General features: G+C 37.2%; 1 protein-coding gene across 1 annotated transcript in view; it reads right to left on the bottom strand.

The window, feature by feature from the left end:
• Window positions 1–17579, bottom strand: part of GREB1L (GREB1 like retinoic acid receptor coactivator) — a 198644-nt gene that overhangs the window by 75360 nt on the left and 105705 nt on the right. Inside the window, exons 4-7 of the mRNA XM_036418475.2 lie at window positions 16773–16932; window positions 16369–16566; window positions 9705–9881; window positions 2784–2960 (exon numbers count right to left, since the gene is read on the bottom strand). Coding sequence (XP_036274368.1) covers window positions 2784–2960; window positions 9705–9881; window positions 16369–16566; window positions 16773–16929 — 709 coding nt within the window. The 5' untranslated portion in view covers window positions 16930–16932. The remainder of the gene's footprint in view (window positions 1–2783; window positions 2961–9704; window positions 9882–16368; window positions 16567–16772; window positions 16933–17579) is intronic.

The raw sequence follows: 17579 nt of genomic DNA, 5'->3' as shown, positions 1-17579 counted from the left end.
CACCAGTCACATCCAATTTCCTCCCTTTTCCAGGCTGAGCTCCACCATGAGCTCCTGGCTGCATGGCTACCTGGCACATCTCAGCCTTTTTGCCTTCTTGCCTCTCCTGTTTGTTTCCATTTGCTCACCTTTAGATGCTTCAATATAGTTTCCCATTCAACTAACCATATGGGAGATGCTATTTGCAAACAATAGCTCCGACAAGGGGTTAATACCCAAAATATATAAAGAATTCATACAACTCAATACCAAACAAACAATCCAATTAAAAAATGAGCAAATAAACTAATTAAAAAAATGGACAGACACCTCTCCCAAGAAGACATACAAATGGCCAATAAATATATGAAAATATGTTTAATTTCACTAGCTATTAGGGAAATACAAATCAAAACTACAATGAGATACCATCTCATACCTGTTAGAATGACTATTATTAATAAGGTAGGAAATAATAAATGTTGGAGAGATTGTGGAGAAAATGGAACCCTCATTCACTACTGGTGGGAATGTAAACTGGTACAGCCACTATGGAAACCAGTATGGTGGTTCCTCAAAAAATTAATAGAGTTACTATATGACCCAGAAATCTTTCTGGGTATCTACCAGAAAAACCCAAAAGCATTTATTTGCAAAGATATATGCACCTCTATGTTCATTGTAGCATTATTCACAGTGGCCAAGACATGGAGACAACCAAAGTATCCTCAGATAGAGGACTGTATAAAGAAGATGCAGTACATGTATACAACGGAATACTACTAAGTCATAAGAAAAGATGAAATACTATTATTTGCAATAACATGGATAGACCTCAAGAATATTATGCTAAGCAAAATAAGTCAGTTAGAATAAGCTAAGGACCATATGATTTCACTCAGGTGTGGGATATAAAACTGAAACTCACAGACACAGACAACAGTATGGTGGTTACCATACTGGTGGTGAGTAAAGGGAGCCAAATATATGGTGACAGAAGATGGTTTGACTTTGGGTGGTGTGCACACAATGTAATATACAAATTTTGTACCATAGAAATGTATATTTGAAACCAATATAATACTATTAATCAATGTCACCCCAATAAATTTAATTAAAAAATAATAAATGGGCTATAAATGACAAAACTAATTGTAGAGGTTCCTTTAGACTCTAAAGTTTAGAGTGTTCCAAGTTTATCAGATACAAGCAAGGGGTAGAGGCAGTTTTTTTATCTCCTTCTATGCTATGATCTTCCTTAAAGAGCTAGTATACTAGTATTTCACCTAAGAGGATATTTTCACATTATGTGCATATATGAATATTTGTAAACTGATATTATATGGTAGTATATGTGTATATAGACATAAAATTCCAATTCCAGCAACTGCTATAAATGTGAGACTTCAGAAGTCACTCATTTGTATCACAAACTATTTCACAGACATTCTTTCCCAGAAAGATGAGATGTCACTGACTACTAAATAAGAAGTTAAAAATATTTTATGCAACCAAAACAAAAGCTTTAAAGGGCAGCTAAAAGGCCAGGAGGCACCCTGGTCAGTGTGGCTCAGTTGGTGGGAGCATCATCCAGTACATCGAAGGTTGTGGGTTTGATTCCTGGTCAGTGGACATACCTAGGTTGCAGATTCTATCCCCATGCAGCGTACAGGGAAGGCAACCAAATGATGTTTCTTTCTCACAACGATGATTCTCTCTCTCTCTCTCTGTCTTCATTTCCCTCTCTCTAAAACCAATAAGCATGTCCTCAGATGAGGACTGAAAAAAAAGGGGAGGAGACAATACCCAACTTATTTTTGCTCTACAGAGAACAATTTTTCTATAGGAAAATTACTTAAATTTCATTAGAATAAAGAGTTATTTATAAATACACTATATTTATGACTTAGTAGTCACAAATTAAGCTCACATCTGGTTTGGAACATATAGCCATTTCCAAAGGAGTTACACAATGTCATTTCAAATGCAACCACAAGCAAATATGGTGAAAGACTCAGAGGCAAATCTACAGTTGTAATTTGGATTTATTATATTATTTTTCATGGTCAGGTCAAAATATTGCACAGACAACAAATAGAAACATTATAAACAATTATCATATTGTCTATAAAATAGTAATATGAATAACAGAAAAAAAATCTCAGCATATAAGAAACTGATCAAAAGAATAAAAATTAGATATTCTACTGCATTAGAATAATTATTAGAACTTGTGTTAAATTCCCTCAAACACATGAAGATGTGAAGTTTCAACTGGATTCATTTCTATAAATATGTTAGTTAAGCTCTTCCTAACTAAAAAAATAAAATAAAACTTTGTCAACTGAACAGTGCATTTTCCCAGGTATTCTGAAGAGACCATTATTTATTCTGAAGTATGCATAGTTTTAATTAAAACAGAAAAATATAGGTGCTTGAAAATTACCAAAGAACCTATTAAATAAGGTAGAAAGAGCATGTAATCAGGAAACTGACTCTTTGAGGTCCACACCAAAAGACAGAAGAGCTAGAAAGAGTCCATAACCCCCTCCCCCTCAAGAGCTATACTCCACCCTCCCAAGAGACAAACACATAAAGACATGCACTTTCCTAAACTTGAATAGGCTCTACAAAAAATCAAAAGCAAATCAAATAACCTGCCAGAAAGCGTTGGGGTTTTGGATAGCATTCTGAACTTGGGATGTTTATCTATAACACACCTGAATTCTGAATGGGCCACTTGTCATTATGACAATGTCCTCATTCCCTTCCCTTCCCTTTCCCCGCCCAGAAGTGGAGGCTACCTTTCCAGCAGATAAGAGGTCCCTTCGACAGAACACCCTGGGAGCTTCTGACTAGGTAGTACTTTAAGTGCTTCTGCTTCTTTGGCTGGGTGGTGAGCTTCAAGTTAATGTGGTTGGAAAATTCCGTAAAATACCGAAATCCTCTTTCTCCACAGCCAATACAGTTTCCAGAAAACCCTGGAAGAACGGAAACCCAAGTTATTGGTGGCCTTGTATGTTGTTACAATACCTTTATATATAAGAAGCACACAATTATTAAGCATTTTTGACTCAATAATTTCCTAATTTAAAAAATAATAATTTAAAGGAAAAACACAGGGACAGTATTTTAGCAGTTATTTCATAACAGTGTAAGAATGAAAATAATTTTTTAAATATTTTATTGATTTTTTACAGAGAGGAAGGGAAAGAGATAGAGAGCTAGAAACGTCGATGAGAAAGAAACATCGACCAGCTGCCTCCTGCACACCCCCTACCGGGGATGTGCCCACAACCAAGGTACATGCCCTTGACCAGAATCGAACCTGGGACCTTTCAGTCCGCAGACTGACGCTCTACCACTGAGCCAAACAGGTTTTGGCAGAATGAAAATAATTTTTAAAATGCTTAATGCTCTAAAAAGACAATGGAAAACAGAGTGGATAATAACATATAATTGACATAAAAAAGAGGAAAAGGCTTGGTCCTAGAGATGTCTGTTATTTCTTTCCCACATACTCCCTTTTTAGACAACCTGCTGGTCTGGTTCTCTGCCCTGCCCACTGTGTGGAATTGACCAATTAGACTGTGGGCCAATATCTGAGTCAATCTGGGATAATCAGTACATCTCTCCTAAAATTTTGAAATAATTACGAAGAGTCAGTCAGGTAGTCATGGACCTTGAATTTATGAAGTTTTGTAAAATTGGAACCCAAGTTGGGACTATGTCAACCACATGTCAGCTAAGGTGTGGGAGAGAACAAAGAGGAATGTGAAGAGGAAGCTGGTCTGTAGATAGAAGAGCATGGGCAGTGATGGGTGAACTCAGGGCATTGTCAACTTTCCAGTTTCTTTGAGATCTAGCTGTACTTCCTGGGATGAGTTCCTTGAGATCCCCATTCCCATTTTACTCAAACTAGCTTATGATTTTTTTAGATATAACACCCAAACAATTCTCAGTCAGATCAATCAAACAAAATAAAACTTTCAGTGACCAGCTTACAAAGGGGACATAGAAAGAAGAAGAAATGGAGAAGGCTGATGAATCAACAAACAAAGGGAACACTGCAAATTTGTGCGGCCATTATGAAAAACTGTATGGAGGATCCTTAAAAAGTTAAAAATGGAACTTCCGTAACTAGAGAAAGAACCAGGAAAGCTCAGAGTAAGGAAATAATAAAGATCAGAGCAGAAATAAATGATAGAAACTAAAAACAAAAACAAAAACCAATTCCAAATGAAACCAAGAGCTGGTTCTTTGAAAATATAAAACAAGATTGATGAAACTTGCCCTAGCTGGTTGGATCAGTGGATAGGATGTGGGCCTGCAAGAGGCGGCCAATCAATGGTTCACTCTTATCATTGATGTTTCTATCTCTCTCTCCCTCTTCCTTCCTCTCTAAAATCAATAAAAAGAGATTTAAAAAAATTGATGAAACTTTAACCAGACTTACAAAGAAACAGAGAGAGAGAACCCAAATAAATAAAATCAGAAATGAAAGAGGGAAGTAACAATTGACATCACAGAAATATAAAGGATTGTAAGAAAATAGTATGGCTCAGTGGATAGAGCATCAGCCTGTGGAGTGAAGAATAATGGGTTTGATTCCAGTCAAGGGCACATGCCCAGGTTGTGGGCTCAATCTCTGAACTGCATCCAGCATGGCCAGTGGTAAACTTCAGGGCGGTGAAGGATTAAAGAAAACAGACAAGAGAATGTAGTTGGGGCCAGGTGGGACACTGTTCTCAGATGGAGAGACAGTGCCACAGCCTGCAAGCTGAGTATTTACTTATTTATTTATTTTAAAGAACAATTAAAAAAATATTTAATTGATTTTTTAGAGAGAGGAAGGGAGAGAGATAGAGAGCTAGAAACGTCAATGAGAGAGTAACATCGATCAGCTGCTTCTTGCACACCCCCTACCGGGGATGTGCCCACAACCAACGCACATGCCCTTGACCAGAACCAAACCCGGGACCTTTCAGTCCGCAGACCGACGCTCTACCACTGAGCCAAACCGGTTTCGGCTGAGTCTTTATTTTATAGTCAGATCCCATGAGGCAAAGCAAGGGCATGGTCAAGATGTTTACAATGTTCTGGAGAGTTTTGAATTTAGTTTTGATTACATGCACCTGAGAATTCTTATCAAGTTTTGTTTTGTTAGTACTTGCTGCACCTCCCACAGTCCACATCACTAAGCCACCTAGGACCACAGGTTCAGACCGTAAGGTCAAGCTTACAACAATAGCCTTTGGCTGTAATTGTGTTGGGAGGGCTTTGCCCTCCAAGCTGGGACCTGCATGTGGCTTTACCACGAGAGGACTATGTCCTCTCATTGGTCCAAAACTTGAACCTGTCCAAACGCTGTAGCCACTCTCCACAGACCCCCAGTAGGGGGCATGCAGGAGGCAGTGGATCAATGATTCTCATCATTGATGTTTCTAGCTTTCTCCTTCTCTGAAATCAACAGAAGGAAGGAAGGAAGGAAGGAAGGAAGGAAGGAAGGAAGGAAGGAAGGAAGGAAGGAAGGAAGGAAGGAAGGAAGGAAGGGAGGGAGGGAGGGAGGAAGGAAGATGAATAACTACTATATGCCAACAAATAGAACAACCTGGATGAAAAAGACAAATTCCTAGAAACATACAATTTTCTAAAACTCAATCAGGAAGAATAAAAAAACCTAAATAGACCAATAACAATTAATGAAATTAAAGCAGTAATGTAAAAAACAAAAACAACAACAAACACACACACACACACACACACACCAACTCACAGCAAACAAAAGTCCTGGACCAGATGGCTTCACAAGCAAATTTTACCAAACATTCAAAGAAGAACTAAAACCTATCCTCCTCAAATTATTCCAAAAAATTCAAGAGGAGGGAATACTCTCAAGCTCATTTTACAAAGCCAAACATATCCTAATTCCAAAACTAGACAAAGACACTACAAAGAAAGAAAATTATAGGCTAATATCCCTGATGCTGAAATTCTTAAGAAAATATTAACTAATCAAATCCAGCAATACATTAAACAGATTACATACCATGATCAAGTGGAATTTATTCCAGGGATGCAAGACTGGTACAATATTTGCAAATCAATAAATGTGATACATCACATAAACAAAATGAAAGATAAAACCCACGTTGATCATATCAATTGATGCAGAAAAAAACATTCGATAAAATCCAACACTAATTTATGATAAAAAAATCTCACCAAAGCGGGAATAAAGGGACCATATCTCAACATAATAAAAGCCATATGTGAAAAACCTATAGCCAATATCATACTTAATGGACAAAAACTAAAAGTGTCTCCCTTAAGATCAGGAATAAGAGAGGAAGGCTTCTTTCACCACTCTTATTCAACACAGTCCTGGAAGTTCTACCACAGTGATCAGAGAGGGATCCAAATTGGAAAGGAGGAAGTAAAACTGTCATTATTCACAGGTCACATAATATTATATATATATAAAAAACCTAAAGATTACACCCTAAAACTACTAGATCTAATAAATGAATTTGGGAAAGTAGCAGGATATAAACTCAATATCCAGAAATCTATACACAAATAGTGAACTTTCAGAAAGAGAAACTAAGAAAGCAATCCCATTTAATACTGCAATAACAACAACAAAAAAAGGTACCAAGGAATAAATTTAACCAGGGAGGTAAAAGACCTGTACTTGAAAACCTATAAGATGTTAAAGAAAAAAACTGAAGAAGACACAAATAAGTGGAAGCAAATTCCATGTTCATAGATAGAAGAGTTAATATCATTATAATAGCCATACTATAATACCCATACTAAAGCAATCTATAGATTCATAGATTAAAATATTAATGGCATATTTCACAGATCTAGAAAAAGTATTTAAAAAATTTATATGGAACCAAAAAAGACCCAAATAGCCTTAGCAATCTTGAGATAGTAGGACACAGTTGGATACCAGATATCAAACTATACTATAAGGCTACTATAATCAAAATAGTCTGGAACTGGCAAAGAATAGGCATAGAGATCAATGGAACAGAACAGAGATCCCAGAAACCAGTCCCTGCCTCTATGGTCACTTAATATTTGACAAAGGAGGCAAAAGTATACAATGAAGTAAATATAGTCTCTTCAATAAATGGTGCTGGGGAAATTGGACAGGTATATGAAAAAAATGAAACTAGACCACCAACTTACACCAGACACCAAAAAAACTCAAATGTTTAAATGACTTAAATGTAAGTCACAAAACCATAAAAACCCTAGAAGAAGATATAGGCAGTAAAATCTCAAAAATCTCAGATATCTCTCATAGCAGTATGTTTGCTGATGTATCACCTAGGGCAAGGGAAACAAAGGAAAAAATAAACAAATGGAACCACATCAAACTAAAAAGCTTCTGCACAACAAAAGAAACCATCATCAAAGTGAAAAGGGAATTCACTGTATGGGAGAACATATTCGCCAATGATACATCTGATAAGGGTTTAATTTCCAAAACATAGAAAGAACATATACAACTCAACACCAGGAAGACAGACAATCCAATTAAAAATGAACAAAGGACCTTTCAAAGAGGACATACAGATAGCCAACAGACATGAAAAAATGCTCAACATCACTAATCATCAAAGCGATGCTGATTAAAACTACAATGACACATCACCTCACAACTACCAGAATGGCTACCAGCAGTAAATCAACAAACAAGTGCTGGAGAGGATGTAAAGAAAAAGAAACCCTAGTGCACTGTTGGTAGGAATTATACTGGTGTGCAGCCACTGTGGAAAACAGTATGGAGTTTCCTCAAAAAATTAAAAATAAAACTGCCTTTTGACCCAGTGGTCCCACTTTTCTAAGAAAATATATATCAGAAAAAAAATATATGCACTCCTATGTTCATAGCAGAGTTATTGTATTTATAATAGACAAAATCTGGAAATAGCCCATGTACTCATCGATAGATGAGTGAATAAAAAAAGCTGTGGACATTTACCATATGATCTTAAAGACAAATACCATATGATCTCACTTACATGTGGAATCTAATGAACAAAGTAGAACCAGAGTCATGGATACATGGTACAGTCTGACAAATGTATGAGGGGAGGTGGGTGGGACAGACAGGATGAAAGGTGAAGAAAATAGTCAAAGTACATGTATACATAGCCCATGAACACAGACAAAAATGTGGTTAGGGCCAGAGGGAGAAAAGGGCAGGGTTTAGGTGTAAGGAGCAAAAGGGGAATGGGGAACATTTGTAATAATGTCAACAATCAAAATAAAAAAAATAGCAAAAAACAAAACAAAACACAATAAAATGGTATTTCTGTAGGACCCAGCAATTCCACTTCTGGGTAAATATCTGAAGAAATCCAAAACACTAATTTAAAAAGATATGTGCACTTCTATGTTTACTACAGCATTATTTACAATAGCCAAGATACGGAAGCAACCCAAGAACTCATCAACAGATGACTGGATAAAAAAGATGTGGTATATAAGTCCAATGGAGTAACATTTGGCCATAAGAAAAGACTGAAATCTTACCATTTGTGACAGCATGGATGGACCTACAGGGTACTGTGCTAAGTGAAATAAGTCAGACAGAGAAAGACAAATACCATATCATTTCACTTATATGTGGAATCTAAAGAACAAAGTGAACAAATAAATAAAACAGAAACTGACTGATAAATACAGAGAACAAACTAAGGGTTTGCCTGATTAGGGTGGGAGAGGGGCAGAGAGGTGGTTGTTGTAGGGCTGAGTAAAAAAGGTGAAGGGATTAAGAAATATAATTTGGTAGTTACTAAATAGTCACATGGATGTAAAGCACAGCATACTAGAAAGCAAAACAATTCTGAGATAAAGGTATGCATATGTATACACACACACACACACACACACACACACACACACACACACACTAGAGGCCCAGTGCACAAATTCATACAATGGGGGGATCCCTCAGCCTAGCCTGTGCCCTCTCACAGTCCGGGACCCCTCAGGGGATGTCCACTGGTAGTCAGACATCCCTCTCGAGTCCAGGACCCCTTGCTCCTTACCACCTTCCTGCAGTGGAGGTGGGAGAGGATCTTGCCACTGTCACTGTGCTTGTCAGCTGTGAGCCCAGCTTCTGGTTCCTGTGTTTGGTGTCTGCCCCCTGGTGATCAATGCCGATTATGGGGATGGATTGTTCCACCAGTTATTCCACTATTTGGTCGATTTGCATATTAGGGTCTTATTGTATAGGATATATTTTTTCCTAATTATGTTAGATAACTAATGCTAAATATAAAATGAGAATCACATCAACCAAGGGTAGGTATAAATAATGAGTGGTATGGAAAAACTACAAGTAAGTTACAAAGTAGATAATCCACAGTTGAATAATTGAGAGGACCTGACATCAGGTGTTTTGAGAATGAATAAAAAATTAAAAAACAATTTATAAGAAGTTAACAGGAAAAACGTTTCATACTTGCACTAAACTATATAGGGGTAAAAGTAATTTTACATTTGCTCAGATGGAAAATAATATAATAAATTACAATATAAGAATAAACTGTGTTTTGCATACTCACAACTATAAATCTACTTTTGCCAAACTCTATATTCCTCAACTAATTCTGCGATTTCAAGAAATTCAGTGATAATTTAAAATAAATTTGTATTTTAACCCCATCTTGGAAGGAATTTTATAGGCGTGAAATACTCACCTAAAAGTGCATTTTTCCCATGATCATCCGGCAGAAATCGTTTGTCTACAGCACACACTAGGATGTGTTCAGGAAGATTGGGAGACTTGGCCCCCACCAGAAGGAATCCTGCTGGGATGTCGATTTGTTCCATACACAGAGATACCAAACGCAAATCCTTTCCCGCTTGACAAAAACCTAAAAACCAGAAAAAAGACAGAGAAATGTTTAGGGAGGTTAAAATGCTTTGTAACCCGTTTGGAGGGTAAGATTTACCTGTGGGAATCACTATTAAGAACATAATTTAAAGTCTGTGTACTCCAATGAGAAGACAAATCTATTATATATCTTATAGAGATGAAAGGACACTAGGAGATATTCTGACTGGTGTAGCCAACATTGACAACTTTCATATTTCCCCCCATAAGTAAGGATATGATAAAGATACAGCAAACTTTGAAAAAAAAATTTAACTTTTCCATGCAAATAAGATAGTATTTTAACTTTCAATGCAAATTCACTTTTTCCAAGGAACAAAGAACAGAGATGCTCTTCATTTCACATAGAGGAGACCGAAGCTCTGAGTTTGGGGACTCATAAACGAATTGGCCAGGACTAGAACTCAGAACTGTCAGGTTATTTTCACTAGTTATGACATGAAATGACAAGATCTGACAAGATAACCTATTATAGTAATTCATTAGTTCATGATTTATTAAAAATTATTTGCAATTGATATTGTCTTAGGTCTGGGGATACAGATATCTTCCTCTAAGAACTCATTATAGCCCTAGCCGGTTAGGCTCAGTGAATGAAGCATCGGCCTGCAGACGGAAGTGTCCCGGGTTTGATTCCAGTCAAGGGCACACATCTCAGTTGCAGGCTCCTCCCCAGCCCAGGGACCTAGTTAGGGCATGTAGAGGCAACCAATTGATGTGTTTACCTTTCATCAATATTTCTATCTTTTCCTCTCTCTTGCACTCTCTCTAAAAATTAATGGAAAAATATCCTCAGGTGAGGATTAAAAAAAAAAAAAGAACTCATATTACAGTTAATTGGAAGACTGTATAAGGAACTGACAACCACAAAGCAATATGAAGGAGGACTGCTATTTTCTGCTATAGATTGCTGATGTGCAAGTCTTCAGGGAAAAGATCCTCCCTGCACTCTAATCATGTGATTGATTCCCCTGAAGAGCTGTGACATTCCAGATTAATCTGGAGCTGGCACCTGACCCAAGCTGGGCCACTGTAACATCCCACGTATCTAGACCTACTTGATCAGTCCAGGGATGGGCACTGGACATACACCATGCCAATCAGAGCATTTTCCTTAAGAATTCTGAATATGGAACCAGAGAGCATGGCTTGGTTAGCTCTGTGCAACTTTGCCCCTTGCCCTGTGAGAGAAGTCTGTCAGCAAAGATAGGAGGGATAGGGTAGGGGTGTGGTGGTGGTGGTGGTGGGGGATGTTCTGGCAGAGTCAGAGTTCGGATCCCTGAGGCTCAGCTGTATCTGCCTTTCCCACGGTTTGGTTATGACACCTTTTGCTTTGGGATTTTTCCAATAACCTCCTCATTCTGCCTAAGCTAGTCTGAGTTGGGTTTTTGTCACCTGCAACCAAATTAGGCTGAATGAAAGTATGGTAAGTGCTATTTGAGGGAGTTATGGGAGAGGGAGAATGGACTCTTTACACATAAACCTGAGGAGACCTCTATCATCACTGCCCAATATAAAGTGGAGAAGAACCATGCTAAATTCTTTCAGCATCAATTAATACCATGTTAAGCAAATGCCAACAAACAATTGGATGCCATCAGTTAGTATATGAGAAATGAAAAGAAAACAACATCCAAATTTTATATGAAGCTGTGGTGCTTATAAAGCTAATATATATGGTCTGGATCATCAAACCACAAAAGCAGACATAATAAAACTGGAAAAAAGTTAACAGAAGAAAGACTAAATTGATAAGGACAATGGGGTTTAATTATCTCAAGCTTGTAGATAACCTTTTACACATTAAAAAAATTTCAATTATAAGTTTAATGTTTGGAAATTGAGAAAAATAATATCAAAATGTCTTTGTGTGCCCTAGCTGGTTTGGGTCAGTAGATAGAGCATCGGCCAGGTTCAATTCCGGGCAAGGTTACATGCCTGGGTTTCGGGCTTGGTCTCCAGTAGGGGGCGTGCAGGAGGCAGCCAATCAATGATCTCTCTCATCATTGATGTTTCAATCTTTCCCTCTCCCTTTCTCTCTGAATCAATAAAAATATATTTTAAAAAGTTTCTGTGAATTCTTTAATAATCTTCAATGGATCTGTTTTTACCATTCACAATATCATTTATATTTGTTTGAAAAAAGTCATTTTTATATTCAGTCATATTAATTATTCAATTTACAAACATTTTTGGAGGCTAAGAATACATAAACTCCTTGAAAAAAAATTCTGCTGCCCCCACTCCCAGTAAGGGACAGGATTCACTGTTTATTTTAAACTCTGGAAATTGGAAATTGATAATAATGATGATGATATTATCATGATATTGATGGCAGCTAAAATTTATGGAGCACTTCATGTAAGTCAGGTATAGTGCTAACCACTACTTAAATTACGTTATTTAACCTTCTCAACAACTGTAGGTAGGTACTACTACGTCCTTTTAAAAAAATATTTTATTTATTACAGAGAGGAAGGAAGAGGAATAGAGAGTTAGAAACATCGATGATAGAGAAACATCGACAAGCTGCCTCCCCCCCCCCCCCACTGGGGATGTGCCCACAACCAATGTACATGCCCTTGACTGGAATGGAACCCGGGACCTTTCAGTCCCCAGGCTGACGCTCTATCCACTGAGCCAAACCAGTCTCGGCATACTACCTCCTTTTCATAGATGAAGAAATTGAAGCTCACAAAGGTTAGGGAACTTGCCCAAGATTACATATGAGTCCAGAAAAGTTTAGTGATATAAGACATGGGAAGCTTACCATGTGAAGACAGATAAAAAGTGTACTATTCAACTTAGCTAAAGAAAAACTAAGATTAGTAATATTTTTCTAGGACTTAAAAAAAAAGTTGTATTTATTTTAGAGGAATAAACTATTTTTTTCAAAAAATAAAAAAAAACACACACACAAAAAAACTAAGAACAGTTATAATCCAGAGCTAAAATTATGAGGGGTGAATGCAGTCTTTTCCACCAAATTCTAAAATACTAAATCTGGAGGCATTTTATAGTCCTAAAAGGAACACTAAATTTTTAATCAAAGGATTTATTAATTTACATGTAGACAATAAACCTAAAAACACATTTCCCCTAAGAAGTATCACTTTTGTTATGATTTGCTCCAAAAAGTATTATCTTCCCAAATTCAGTGATGAGAGGATCACAACTATTTTTTTAAAATAATTTTTTACTGATTTCAGAGAGAAAGGGAGAGGGGAGATAGAAACATCAATGATGAGAGCGAACCATTGATTGGCTGCCTCCTATAGGGCCCACACTGGGGATCGAGCCTGCAACCCAGGCATATGCCCTGACCGGGAACTGAACCTTGATCTCCTGGTTCTTAGGTTGATGCTTAATTACTGATCCACGCCAGCCTGGCCCGATTGCCTATTGGTGGCCAACAGAATGCTTGGGGAATTGTCTCTGTCACTCAGTAGTAATACAGCCATCTACAGCCTTGATTTACTCTATATTAGAAAGAGTGGACTAGATAGAACCATAATCTGCAGGTTGGTACAAATTGGTACAGGAATGTACCAACCTGCAGATTATTACAATTCTTTTTAGACCATCGGAGCTATATGGAACTTCAAGAGTATCAGTTAAAACATTCCCCAACAAATGATTATTAAACCCCCAGGAATTCAAATATCTGGTGTAACAGGTGGCTCTATTTTCCCACTGTTAGAAATGTATTAGATTATTAACCTAATAAAGATCAATATTAAACTTCAAATAAAATCTCAAACAAAATGAAAGAAACCTTACTATCCCTGTAGGATAATTTTGAATTATCTCTGAACTAACCCCAAAAGAAAGATCTAATGTTTCTTTTAGAGGCTCCTGGAGAAAGCATAGGCAAGAAAGATAAACTATCATTGAGATGGGCATACAAATTACAACTTATTTGACAAGTGTGCCTCTAAATAGTTTCATTTTCTGAGAATAAAAGTAAAATATTGTTTAAAACCAAGACTCTCGCAGCAAATTACTTGAATTAAAATAAAATAAAAATAGAGGGGTCCTCTTTATAAACTTCATCTGCATTTCCTTAAGAAAATAGCCAAGGTTTTCACTTCACAGAACCCAATTTGCATTCTCCAATTATCTCCAATTTGAAGGTTACAGAGTAATCTAAATGGAGGGAGGGAAAAGCTTACTGAAACAGCTGTAAATACAAACTGAAGCAATCAAGGCAGTATTTGGAGGCCTGAAATTTGGTTGCTCTTCACCCTTTTAGACACTCCAGGGCCTCCCAGCAGGGTAGGAAACCACTCTATTCCAATAATTTACATAAGAAATTACAGCCAAAATTTACATCTGAGTGGTAACCCCCCAGAAGCTCATCAGGTGTGAAGTATCTGCTTATCTAAATTGCCTCTAAAAATAACTTCAGCTTCCTTTAAGCCTTAGGTAAATACAGGATTTCCCATGACAGGAAGGTGGTCCACTGAAGCAAGTCCTATTACATTGCCCTATTTTACTGACATTTTTGTAAGGAACATTTCAGGGCTCTGAGTGAGAAGACTCTTAGAACTACCTTAGAATGAGCCAAATTGGAAAAGCCATGGATGAACTGTAAACTGTCAAATTATAAACGATGCCTTTTGTGTTCAGTGACCACGTCACCCTCAGGTGAATTAAAGGGGGGAAAAGAAATAATGGACGCTAATTAATTATAAGAAACCAAAGTAGCTGATGGAATCTAAGTGTAGCTAGCATGTTGGGGTTGTCTTAGAAGATGAATCTTGTGCTGAGGTGAAATAGTTCTTTTTTGTTAGAAAAAAAATGTGCCTCTAAGATAACTATCCTCTTTAAAGTAACTATTCTCTTTAAAATAACTATTACTCTTCCCTTATGCTTCACAGACAAATTTGCTATCTGCTAAATCACTGAGTTTATACCTTGGTGAGTCATAAACAGCTTTCCATATCTGCTTATATATATAATATCAATGGATATCTCAAAGGCAGTCTGAAAACACACCTAGGGCACAGGAAAAAAAAGACACCCTCCCCTCATTTTTGGTATAAAATTTGATATTTCACAATGATCCCCTAAAACTTTTACTCTGGTTCTATTTAATTCTTACATAGAACAAGGTTCTTGATGTCAAACCAACAATATTTTAAGCACTATTTCCACCTCTAACTATTACTTGATAAATGAGTTGACTCATCAATTAAATAAAAGGCATGAACATGGCTATAAAACAGATAAATGGAAACCAAATGCCAGTTACCTCCCACACCACTACAAGTTTAAAGGCCTGTAATACATCAATGAGCAAATTGATATGTATCATAATATATTAAGTCTCAGCAAAAGAAATCAATCACGTGGAAGTCAATACATAAGAAATGATATGCCAGAAGCAGGCCCAACTCCAAGAGCAGTAGTATTTATTTGCTAGAGACCACCTGTGGTGAAGCAGGCTAGATAAGCTACAAAGAAGATTGTTCAGGTTTCCAAATCCCCTAGGTAGTTTATCAGATAAGAGGAAAAGGTGGAGGGAGGGGGAAGAAAGGGAGGGGAGAGGAAGAGATAGAGATAGAGAGAAATCAAGGAGAAAATAAAACTTCCAAACAATGCAGACTCATTAATCTGGTTTGGCATATTTGAATCTAGTTTATCCAAATTATTTGTACTTCAAGCTTTATAGAGGAACTGTCCTCAACTTTCACCTCCTTCTTCTCTTCTCCTCCCTTCCACCCCCAAGATTTTCATGATTTAGAATCACCCCTGGTCCAAATCAGTATGAATATAAAAGTTATACTTTGGCCAATATGTATAAAGTAGAACCCACATACTAATTGCGGTAGGAAGATCAGAAAACGGCATTGTATATAACAAAATGCAGAAAACAGGGTATAAATGAAGTTGTGACATCACCAAAACCATGAAGTCCTGAACATGTTTTATATTAGGGCTAGGATTTTCTTTTTTAAAGTGTGGTAGAAGAGGTGGTTGACAAAATACATTTTTCTCTTCTATAGATAATAATATACTGGGTGAGTGTTCAAAATAAATGGAAAAGGTAAATATGAATCATCTGATATCTCTGTTATTATTTTGTGGGTAAAAAGAAAGAAGTAGGAAAAGAAAACACTAAAAAAAACTTCGGCAAGTAGTACCATTCTTGCAGGAAGTACCTAGAAAAACGTGACCAAGTCTGCCATTGTCACATACCATCTCCAAAAGTCATCAACTGCAGTGAATCTTAGTCTCTTCATCGATAAGATGGGGTGATAATACTTACCTTTCTTATAACACCTGCTATGATGTCATAGGAGATCATGTAAGAGCATAATTATTCTTCATTCCTTTTTGTAATTATTGGTTTCTAGCCTTGAGCACCACATCTAATGAATGGAAACTAGTCAGGTGATATTAGGAGGATTAAAGAAAATAAAAAACAAAAGCAAACAAACAAACAAAAAACACCTAAAACCCACCGTCTGTAGTGCAAGACCCTTCTGGGGCAGGTTTTTGTGAATAGGGAATTGGTGGGCTATTTGAATCCGACATTTCTTCATCATCTTCGTCATCTTCCATTTCATTCACTGTTAGATTGTTAGAAAAATCCAGGCTTCCATTTTGAGTGTAGCGGTGTACCAAGTCTTTATCCAGATCCTCCACTTTGGGTTTTACATCTGGTAAGCAGATAAATCATAGCTAATTAATAAAAAAGATGTTGAGGAAAGATAATCAAAAGAAAAATTCATAGTTCCGAAAGATGTCTGAAGACAGGCAGACGAGCATTTTCTAACAATTAACCAGTTTATTTCAGAGGCCCCCAACTTGGAAGGCCCACTTCTTTTAAAAGGAGTCTGGAAATGTATGCGACTGAGAGACTTACCTGCAGGTGAGAACGGATGCTGGTCAGGGTCCAAGTAGAGCTGCGAGAAGATTGGCCGTGGCACCACACTACTACATCTCAGAGAGGCTTCTATGGAGTTGTGGAGAGCTTCCTCAAATCGAGCGGATTTCAGTTGCCCAGCATATGAATTCCCCATGGTCTACACCACCACCACCACCCCCCCAAAAAAAAGAGGAAAAAAGGGGAAAATTTATATAGTTAGAGGACCATATGTTTGCAGAGTACACATATAGTTGATATAAACTATATTCATATATCCTAACATAGGAACGATCTGAACTATACATATATTTCTTGTCACGGCAATTTATTTAAAGTATCTGTTATCAGGTCACATTGCCTTTTGCTTTTACAGTCCGAACACATTTCAAAAGCCGCTTTAAAGGCTCTTGTATCTGAGAATCAGGCAGTAATAAAGCCTTATGTCAAGTTCTCCAACCAGTAAATCAAGATTGACCTGTGGATTGTGAAGCCCAACCTGGTGACAATGGGGCCACACCTCCACCTGAAAACTGGTGGGCTAACATAACCCTACACCAACTCTGTCCATGGGTCCGAGTAAATCTCTACTTCTTTCTCTATTAAGATCTTATTACCCTAGGGGGAAAGATTCTTCTCTGGGTGAAAAGAATGAAAGCTTTAGGATGACATACTTAATTGACAAATTTCTGAAAGCAAGATTTGAGCCTTTTAAACTCAAGGACTCATTTATGTATTACCAGCATTTATTTGAAAAACACTATTGTGTCTTTTGCTCCATTTGAATCACAATCTTATCTGAGACTC

This window comes from Pipistrellus kuhlii, unplaced genomic scaffold, assembly GCF_014108245.1.
Source record: "Pipistrellus kuhlii isolate mPipKuh1 unplaced genomic scaffold, mPipKuh1.p scaffold_m20_p_6, whole genome shotgun sequence".
NCBI lineage: Eukaryota > Metazoa > Chordata > Mammalia > Chiroptera > Vespertilionidae > Pipistrellus > Pipistrellus kuhlii.
Note: the sequence above shows the minus strand (reverse complement) of the source record. Positions and strands in the feature narration are given on the sequence as shown.